The 10,014-nt window shown below is 37.6% G+C and overlaps 1 protein-coding gene across 1 annotated transcript; it reads left to right on the top strand.

Annotated features, from left to right (window-relative positions):
• Positions 1–226: 226 nt before the first annotated feature.
• On the top strand, positions 227–8,967 carry LOC149829456 (serine/threonine-protein phosphatase PP2A catalytic subunit). The gene is made up of 6 exons (XM_090015952.1): positions 227–851; positions 4,859–4,973; positions 7,049–7,157; positions 7,244–7,321; positions 8,259–8,450; positions 8,538–8,967. Exons 1-6 carry the CDS (start codon positions 599–601, stop codon positions 8,709–8,711), a joined length of 921 nt encoding a protein of 306 aa, XP_089872078.1. The 5' UTR covers positions 227–598; the 3' UTR covers positions 8,712–8,967.
• The last annotated feature ends 1,047 nt before the right edge of the window (positions 8,968–10,014 follow it).

Here is a 10,014-nt window from a genome sequence, read left to right as displayed (position 1 = left end):
CCCCCGGTCCACTGCCATCCCTAGCCACCTTACCCGCCCCTTTCCATCTAGAAACAAACCCGAGCCACCAAAGTAAGAAAACCAAGCACTACAACATCATTTATAAATAATAGAAAGGAAAATAAGAAGAACATGAAATAGAAAAAAAACAAGTGGAGTGTGACACACATTCACAAGCACCAAAATAAAGAAAAGAAATCAGGTGGAGTGGGTCTCTCTCCCTCCTGTCGTAAAAATTTGAAAACATAAAAAACGGAAAAGAAAATGATGAAAAAAGTGCCGATGAGTGACCGCCGAGTCCTGTCCAACGCCAGCCAAATAGGGGAAGCCAAAAGAAGACAAGGGAAGAAAGAAACACGAACAGCAAGCAAAGGTGCGGCCGTCTAGCATCCGATCGCTCCCCATCGTCTTCCTCAAGGATGACGCCATACCCTAATTTCTGAGGAAACAGCAGCTGAAGCAAGACGAGGAGTGTTTTGACTCGATCGCTTTTGCTTTGTATTTGCGATCTCGTAAGGGGGCAAACAAAAAAATCCGTTTCCTTTTCCTCTGAAGGGGCGTTCTTCTTCGGGGCGGTGGATTGTTCGCTCGATCTAAGATGCCTTCCCACGCGGATCTGGACCGTCAGATCGAGCATCTGATGGAGTGCAAGCCCCTGCCGGAGGCGGAGGTGAAGGCGCTGTGCGAGCAGGCGAGGGCCGTCCTCGTGGAGGAGTGGAACGTGCAGCCCGTCAAGTGCCCTGTCACCGTCTGCGGCGACATCCACGGCCAGTTCCACGACCTCATCGAGCTATTCCGCATCGGCGGCAAGCCCCCCGACACCAATTACCTCTTCATGGGCGACTACGTAGGTCGGTTACCCCCCTCTTCTTCCTCTCCTTCCTTCCCTCCCTGTTCGTTTTTTGATCCGGCCTTCTCCCTGTTTTCCTTTTTCTGATGATGATCTGGAGATCTATTTTTCAGGTTTATTTGTTTTCCTGATGCCCTAATTTAGTTTCTTTTGAATCCTTTGGTTCTCTTGTCAACTGATTTCCCCAATTGGTTCCGACGCTCTACTTCTGTTGTTTATAACATTATTGTTTCTTTTGTTAAGTTTACGATGCCTGGCGATCAGTGCCAAAAATCTCAGTATCCGGATTTCCTCGGAGTCGGAAAATCTCGGGACAAATAAAAAAAATGTTTTTTTGGAGGAAATTAGGCATATAACATGTTACAAACTGAGGAACATATATAAAACATGTAAAGAAGAAACTATAACAAATTAGAAAAGTAATTCATGATACATTCAAAATAATCATGATACTTTTAAAATTGGAGAAATTTTGAAAAAAAACACGATTTTTGTTGATGACATTGGTTAATGAAGTAAAGACCCTGTCTGATTGTAAACCTATCGTGGTTACTTTGATTAACTTTGTTGAAGACATTGGTTAATGAAGTAAAGACTCTGTTTGTAAGATTGGGCAAAGTCCTGGGAGTTGGTTTTCCTGGGGTTTGATTCGATAAGAAATACCGCATGCTGTGGTGCTGATCAAACGGTTACAAAGTCCATTAGAATTAAATTTGGTTAAAAATAGTGGAGCCGTTTTAACCACAGAAAATTACAAACAGAAAATCAGGGATAAGACAGAAGGCAAGGATAGTACATAGTTTTCAGATTTTTGATCCTATCATTAGGACACTTATCTAAGAGGCCTGCTTATTCTGAAAAAGACCATAGTTTAGGTCTTCTTCAGTCTTTTTATGAACATTAAGAATACTAGTGGAGTGCTCCTTGAATATTCTTGCATTCCAGTCCTTCACGAGCTCTCATTAAACAGCAAAACAACCACAATCTTCAAACCATGCACCAGTTTCTTCCTTGTTTCACTAGTGGATCATAATAGATTTCAAGTTATTCGATCTCCCTCCCTGGTTAGGGGTGCAATGATCTGGCCAGACAAGTAAGGATAATAGTAGATAGGTGAGATGTTGCTTTTTGGCATCTATTACCCAAAGAAAACCCATTTTCTTTAGATTCAACTACATTAGTCTGTCCAGCGAGAAGGGCTGGGCAAAGAATACAGCTCTAGCTTAAAGGACCTCTTCACTGAATAAATAGGTGTAGCATTCGGGGTAGGCAGTAACCCACGCCCCCCTGGAGTACCTCGTCCTCTGTCGCCACCAAAATTATTATCCCCACGTCCCTGACCAAAAGAAATGCCAGTAGTAAGAACCTGTCCACCAGTCTCATGTGACATCCCCTTCAAAGTCATCTCATATTGAAGTAGTTTTGCTTGCAAGTCCTCAAATGACGGTAAGTCGGGTAGACATAGCAGTGAAGTCGAAAGGACATAAAATTCCGGTCTCAATCCATTCAAGGTTTGCCTGACTTTGTCTTCATCTGTCAAGTTGATCACTGATGCTCTTAACCTTGTTCAAGCACTCCATGACAGACATGAAGCCCTTAGTCAGGTGTTGAAATTCACGATAAAGAAAGAAAATTCTAGCCTCTGATATCTGAGAGTATGTCTTCACTAGTCTGTCCTACAATTCTTTTGTTGAACACTCGTCTGGAATTCCCACCAATACTTCTTGAGAGATAGTAGAGATAATAAAAGCAACTGCAGCTTGATCACGCTTCATCCAATTCTCGTATTGGGGATTTGGATTTTGTTGTATAAAATCAGCCTCATTTCCATTCTTAGTTTCTTGTATGATAAATTCTGGAGGAGCTGGAATTGATCCATTTAGATGTCCAGAGAGACCTTGACTTTTAATGAATGGAAGAATTTTTTTTTTCCAGATCAAAAAATTTGAATTGGTAAGTTTTTCAAAAATGAGTTGGCCAAGAAAATTAGATGAGAGAAATCATTGAGAAGAAGAATCCATGATTTAAAATTTTGGTGTGTGCAATCAGTATGTAAATTTTTCACAAATCATGATGCAACAAAGTAAGACTCGTCTCCTTTTTTTTTTAAACAGGAGAAAGCTCGAGTACTCAACGTGAATGTGAAATGTCAGATCTGATACACAGATCTAATCTGATTTCATCAAGGAAATGTGAAATTGCACACAGCAGTAATGGATACAAAGAGTAATAGATGAAACCGAGGATTAAGGAAGGAAAAACATATCTGAAAATGTCAGACTGCAGATCTGATTCTAACCAGCTGTCAGATTTGATGCACAGATCTGGGAAAAACTGTGAGGTGTCAGATCTGATACACATATCCCGTGAACAAACCCAATATGCAGAGATCAACGTGAATGGTAAAAGGAAAAAGGATGTCGTGAAACTGATTTGACGCAAACCCAAATCAGTTTCAGGAAATAAGAATGTTGTGAAACTGATTTGATGCAAACCCAAATCAGTTTCAGGAAATAAGGAGGTCGTGAATCTGATTTGACGCAAACCCAAATCAGTTTCAGAAAAAAAAAAGAATATCATGAAACTAATTTGACGCAAATTAGAAGGCAGAAAAATAGTGGTCAGACGTCAGATTTGATACACAGATCAGATCTGAATGAAAAGATTATAAGAACAAGAATCTAGAGAAGAAGAAATAGAAAACATAATATTAAAGATGAGATGCAGAATGGAAAAGCCGCAGAATAGTAGAAGACGAGAGGAGATAAGAAAGGGAATAAGATCTCTTAGAGACACATCTGCTTGGAAAACTTTCAGCCCTCGGATAAGATCCGCTCTGATACCATGTTAGACTTCTCCAAAATCGATAATCAGGAAACTGCAGAGAGGAAAGAGAATGAAGCTGCAACTAATCACGTTTTTCCATAGTGGAAAAATCGTGATCTCTTCCTTTTAATATATGAAACAAAACCTAATACATGGTTTTTTTACAAGTAACCCTAATAAGTTACAAGTATGTCCAATATATGCTGGACATGTTACACAAAAGTAGTTTGGATCCGGGTACTTCAACATCATATAATTGCATAACACTAAAGGTGAGAGGGGGAAGAAGAAGAAGAAAAAGAAAAACAGAAAAGGGAAGAAAGAAAAAGGAAATGGGAGAAAGGAAGGAAAAGAAGAGGGTGGAGGGTGTGGGGCTAGAGGAGGAAGAAAAAGAAAAGGGAAGAAGGGAAAAAAGAAGAAAATGCAGGAAAATAAAAAAGAAGAGGCTAGAGGGTGTGAGGTCAGTGGACGATGAAAAAAAAGAGAAAATAAAACAAAGAAAAAAAAGGGAAGGAAAAAGAAAAGAAAAGGAAGAAGATGGTGCGAAAAAGAAAAAAGAAGAATAAGAAGAAAAGAGGAGCAGGAGGAAGAAGAAACGAAGAAGAGAAAAAAAAGAAAGAAAAAAGTGTACCTGGTCTTCTTCTTCTTCTTCTTCTTCTTCTTCTTCTTGCAGCCACAACGAGAGAGAGAGAGAGAGAGAGAGAGAGAGAGACTTTCCCCCTTTGTATTTGCCCTAATGGGGTGAAAATGGGTTAGACTTGGGCCAGATCCGAATCCGAAATAAAACATGAATTCAAACCTGGATTGAATATCCGATCTGTTTTCAGCCCAACAAAAAATGATGTGTCCCCACGCCTAATCAACCCTAATCCATAAGCTCAGGAGGTGGGGCTGTTCTTAGGGCTTCTAGGCACCACTTTTGACAACTAAGGGCATAGTGTCATGTTTTTGCTTATTCCAAAAATGGAATTTCAGAAAAATAAATTTTTATTTGCTTTATGAATTTGACCACATTTTGAAATGACTGAGAAATTACTTTTTTGATATTTTTCTTAACACAACATGCACACATGTTCACTCTTCCTGCTTCTAAGGGTGAGGATCCTGGTTTGGAAGTTTTCCTGTTGTGAATGGAACCGACAATTATCTAACAATGCATTTTTGTCATATCTTTGGTTGCAGATCGTGGATATTACTCCGTAGAAACTGTCACATTGTTAGTGGCCCTGAAAGTACGGTATAGAGATAGAATTACAATACTTAGAGGCAACCACGAAAGTCGGCAGATAACTCAAGTGTATGTTCTTTCTTGTTTTTCCCTTTTATCTTCAGTATTGCTTATTCCACAACTCTCATAACTCTTTTGGTTGGTTTATTCCTTGAGGTGCTACTTATCTCATTTGTTTGTGATTATTGGGTCATCAATGCAGAGATTTAAAATAGGATTTTTGTTTTCTTGCAATCCATATTTCTTAAAGTTATGAGCTATGTAGTCAAAAGCGTTGGCTAGGCACCGAGTAGTCCACCTAGTCGGTCTAGGCACAAGTAAAACACCTAGGCTTTACGATTCTTAGGTGGGTACCTTAAAAGGTACCCATTTTGCCGACTAGGTACCAACTAGGGCACCTAGTAGGCAACTAAGCTGCCTGCCTAGGTATAAGGGCAGTTTAGTCTTTTAGTATTATATATTCTGTTATTTTTTGTATATATATAATTATATGTGTGTGTTTATGTAATTTGTTATGTGAAATAATGAAAACATGCTTAGTTAATTATATGTTTATGTATTGATTATTTATATACGTATATATGTGTGTTACTTTGCTTTTGGGATTTTTTCTGTGAAACGTTGAAAGCGTGCACAGTTTTAATTGATGATATTTTTTTGTATATTTGCTTTACTTTGTTTCTGATGAGTTCTTCTATAAAAGCCTGAAAGCATGTTTAGTATTATGGATTATGTAATATATTATTTATATAAGTATGTGTTATTGTGCTTCTGTGAAATGCTGAAAGCATATTTTGTTGATTGTTGCTGAATATGTTATGAATAATTTTTATATATAACAACAACAACAACAACTACGCCTTCATCCCAAAACAATTGGGGTCAGCGATATGAACCAAAAAAGAAATTCATTTTGGGTCTTCCACATGAATCCTTTTCCTCCAATCATATATATATATATATATATATATATATATATATATATATATATATATATATATATATATGTATCTTTCCATATATGTATATTCTGGTTATGTATTATGTATATTAATATAATTTGTGAAAGCATGTGTAATTTTCTACTTATGTGATGAAAATATCTTATTACTAGAAGAATTAAACATGTTTTAATGTATATTTTTTTTTACTTTTTTTATATTATAATTGGGGTACTGACTAGTCCTGCCTAGTCCTCGACTAGTCTTTTTAGGGGTCTACCGACTAGTCACTGCCTAGTGCTTTTGACTAGAAAGGTTATGAGGGAAAACATTAGTTTAATAATTGCACTTAATATTAGTCAAATTTGCAAAGAATTTGTTTCATTAGAAATGCTGAAACTTTGCATTTTCTGGTTGCCTCCTTATGTTCTTGTCTGATGTTTTTTTTCTTTTTATAACATTTATATATCAAAACACATGCCAATTAATTTGCAGGTTTTTTTTGCTTCTGTCATTATCCCTCCAACAGAATGCTCATGCATAAAACAAAAAATGAAACACCTTCTTTCAACGGTAGAAGATGTTTCCATCAACCCTTGCCTGTCAAATGAACTATCAACACACCAGCTCCTCTTTAACCCTTGAAGTTGATTTCCATCAACCCTCTCCTGTGAAATGAACTATCAACACACCAGCTCCTCTTTAACCATTGAAGTTGATTTCCATCAACCCTCTCCTGTGAAATGAACTATTCTTTCTGTTGCCATTTTAATAAGCTTTATGCTTGGGTACCTTGATCCAAGGGAGTTAAGTTAATCAAGTACATAATTGAAGCTTCACATTCCCCACTATCTTCAAGTATCTACTGACAGCAAAATCTAGTTGCTTAATCTAAAAAGTTTCCAGATCCACAAGTTACAAATATTATCTTGTTCTGAACCAAGTTTCTTGAAAATATAAGCTTCCTATTGCAAACATTATATGCGCAGGAGATATTTTCATTTTCAAAACATGTAAATGGATTATTGTTTATGGGGTTTCAAAATAATCCTGATTTATCTGTTGTCATCAAGATTAGTCTTTCTGTGCATTTGATGGTATTACCTTGTCAAGTTATCTCTATAATTCTTGTTTTACTCTAAAAGGTGTTTGATTATCCTTGTGTTATTTTTATCTTTTCCTGATCATCCAGTTAATTTTCAGGTATGGCTTCTATGATGAGTGCCTAAGAAAATATGGAAATGCAAATGTCTGGAAATATTTTACTGATCTTTTTGATTATCTGCCCCTCACAGCTCTTATTGAGAGTCAGGTCAGAGTTTATCATACATATCCATTTTGATGATCTCTGACTTGTCAAAATTCTGACAAGCATTGGTTAAAATTTAACATTTGTAGGTTTTCTGTTTGCATGGTGGCCTTTCCCCATCATTAGATACGTTGGATAACATTCGAGCACTGGATCGGATACAGGAAGTATGCAATAATTCTTGTCATCAAATTTTTCTATTATTTTTTCCCCTAATAACTTTCAAGTCTTCGTCAAATAAATGTGAAGAGTGCATTAAAGATGAGATTATCATCTTCTACTTCGGTCTGCACATGCATGTAGACAGAATGTGTGGGTGGATGAGTGTGGTTTATATGCATATTTTTCATTACAAGTTCACAATGTTTGTTTTACCCTGAGCAGACTCTAAGAAGAATTTGGTAAGTTTCAAAACACTTTGCTAGATAATTAAGATTCCCAAACTACAAGTTAGAGAAGGTGAAAATTTAACTGGGATGTCCTTGGGATGCCAACCTATTGTATTTTGAATATATAGGGCTAACATTTGCTAACTTGCTATAAATTCTTTTTCTAAATTCCATTTCTCTCAAATAATCATTCCATGATTGTGATAATGCTAGCAAATGCTAAAGTGTTTTCTTACATTTCTAGAGGTCCAGCGCATTGGCATCCAGCCATCCAACTTTGACACCGAGACTTCTAGACATGCATTGAGCACAGCTATTTTTCAACTCCAAGTGTCTGTTGTTGGACATGCTAGACATGATGTATGAACTGCTGGACATTCCACATGTACTGTATGAATTCTTGGGAACTTAATGAAGTGATATTTTACAACCCATTTTTTCATAAGTATCAATTATACAATAGAGAATGTGGACCTCTTGTACAAAATAAGCCTTTGAATTTTATTTTCTAAAAATCCTAGGGATCTTCCATCCAAATTCAAAGGATTTACAATTTACATATTTTTTCCTTCTCTTGGGTCTTGGCATCTCTCTCTCTCTCCTATAATGTGTTCCTTAACAAGAGTTTAGTGCCTAAGTTACTTTGTGGTCCTCTTCAGTATATCATGGCTCTTTCTCTTAGTTACGATTGATCGGTGTTTGGTGGGTGAAACAGGTCCCGCATGAAGGACCCATGTGTGATCTTCTGTGGTCTGATCCAGATGATCGTTGTGGCTGGGGAATATCCCCCCGTGGTGCAGGCTATACATTTGGACAGGATATTGCCACACAATTCAATCATACTAATGGTCTCACTCTTATTTCCAGAGCTCACCAGCTTGTGATGGAAGGTTTTAATTGGTGTCAGGTATGTAACATGACAACGGCTAGACAGATCTTTCTTTTCTTTTTTGTTCATTAATTACTGTAGAATTTTTGGATGTTTCTTTTGCAGGATAAGAATGTGGTGACTGTTTTTAGTGCTCCCAACTACTGTTACCGCTGCGGTAACATGGCTGCTATAATGGAGATTGGGGAGTCAATGGAGCAGAGGTTTCTTCAGTTCGATCCAGCTCCACGACAGATTGAACCTGACACCACGCGCAAGACTCCTGATTATTTTTTGTGATCCTTCTCACTTTTGTACTCTGCGATGCTTGTTTTCTGCGGTGTTTCTGCAGATTTGTCTTTGAAAAGAAAAGTTGCTTGGTAAGTGGAGATCATTATTTTGTATGGAGTCATGCTCTGCACAGTATTGCCATCTTTCTGATTGGTAGGAAACAGTTGAAAGGCTTTGTTGTTCATTGCCGTGTATTTTTGAAAGAGAGCAACAATAAAACGGATTTTGTAGCATCATTGTAAAAGAAGCATAAAAGTCCGGCATACAAGAATTTAGAGTCCCGGCTTGTAAGGGAAGCTAGATGGGTTGCTGCTAGTCAAATTGGTATGACTGGAGATGAATCTTTGTTTTGCGAGTACATGACCAGACACATGCTTGCCATGCATACTTGCTTCCACATTCTTTTCATGACCTTTGCGTGCATATACATTATACATTCTTTTGGGAACAGGTGGTCATGCTGGTTCATTGTCAGGAAAAATCCTATGTGAATGTTTTTTTCTGATGAGGGTGATTTCTTAACCAGCTGTCTTGAACAAATTTGGGATTGATTTGGTGGTCATCCCTAAGCTCTGGTTGCAAAGAAGATTTTTAGGTCCACCTTTCACTGCACGGGCACGCGCAACGCCTTTTTCTGGATAACCAGGGAAAACCACCTTACCCACTCGGCGAGTTTACTGGTGTAATAACAAAAAAAGTGAGTGCTAAGAACGTCAGATCCCCTTGCCCACGACGGACTGCTCCCAGCATTGGCATTGTATATGCACAAATTGGTGGATAATGATTGCATAAACCGAAGTTGGTAATGTGATTCTGCAACATGCACTCAATGTTGGCTTTTCGTAAATGGATTAACATTTGCTAACTTTGATCTGACCGTCTCAATGAGCTGGAAATCATGTGACCGCCGTATTGACCCAATCCGACCTCATCATGGATGGATTTAGCATGGTCCAAAGATTTTGGATCATGCATTTTCGATGAAAAAACATGGTTTTATAAGCCGAGAAAATATTGCACATTGTACCCCATTGATTTTTTAAGGCTCATATTGTGCTTATGCATTCTAATCAGATGATCTAAGAGCTGACTTCTACTAACCTAAACATGTAGATAACAACCCTAAAGTTACTTTTATGAAAAGCAAAACGAAAATGAAAACTCGTTTGTAGGTAATGTTGACATGAGCAAATGTGAACTCTTGGTAAATGCACTTAAAGAGCAGAACATTCTGGATGTTGTAGATGTGTTTTTTCTTTTGTTTAAATTTGTTTTTGATAGGATAATTGTTGTTTGGACGAACCATTTATTA

Source organism: Nuphar pumila, chromosome 8 (genome assembly GCF_984573655.1).
Source record: "Nuphar pumila chromosome 8, dmNupPumi1.hap1.1, whole genome shotgun sequence".
Taxonomy (NCBI): Eukaryota; Viridiplantae; Streptophyta; class Magnoliopsida; order Nymphaeales; family Nymphaeaceae; genus Nuphar; species Nuphar pumila.
The sequence above is the reverse complement of the archived record's forward strand: the minus strand, read 5'-3'. Positions and strand labels throughout refer to the sequence as shown.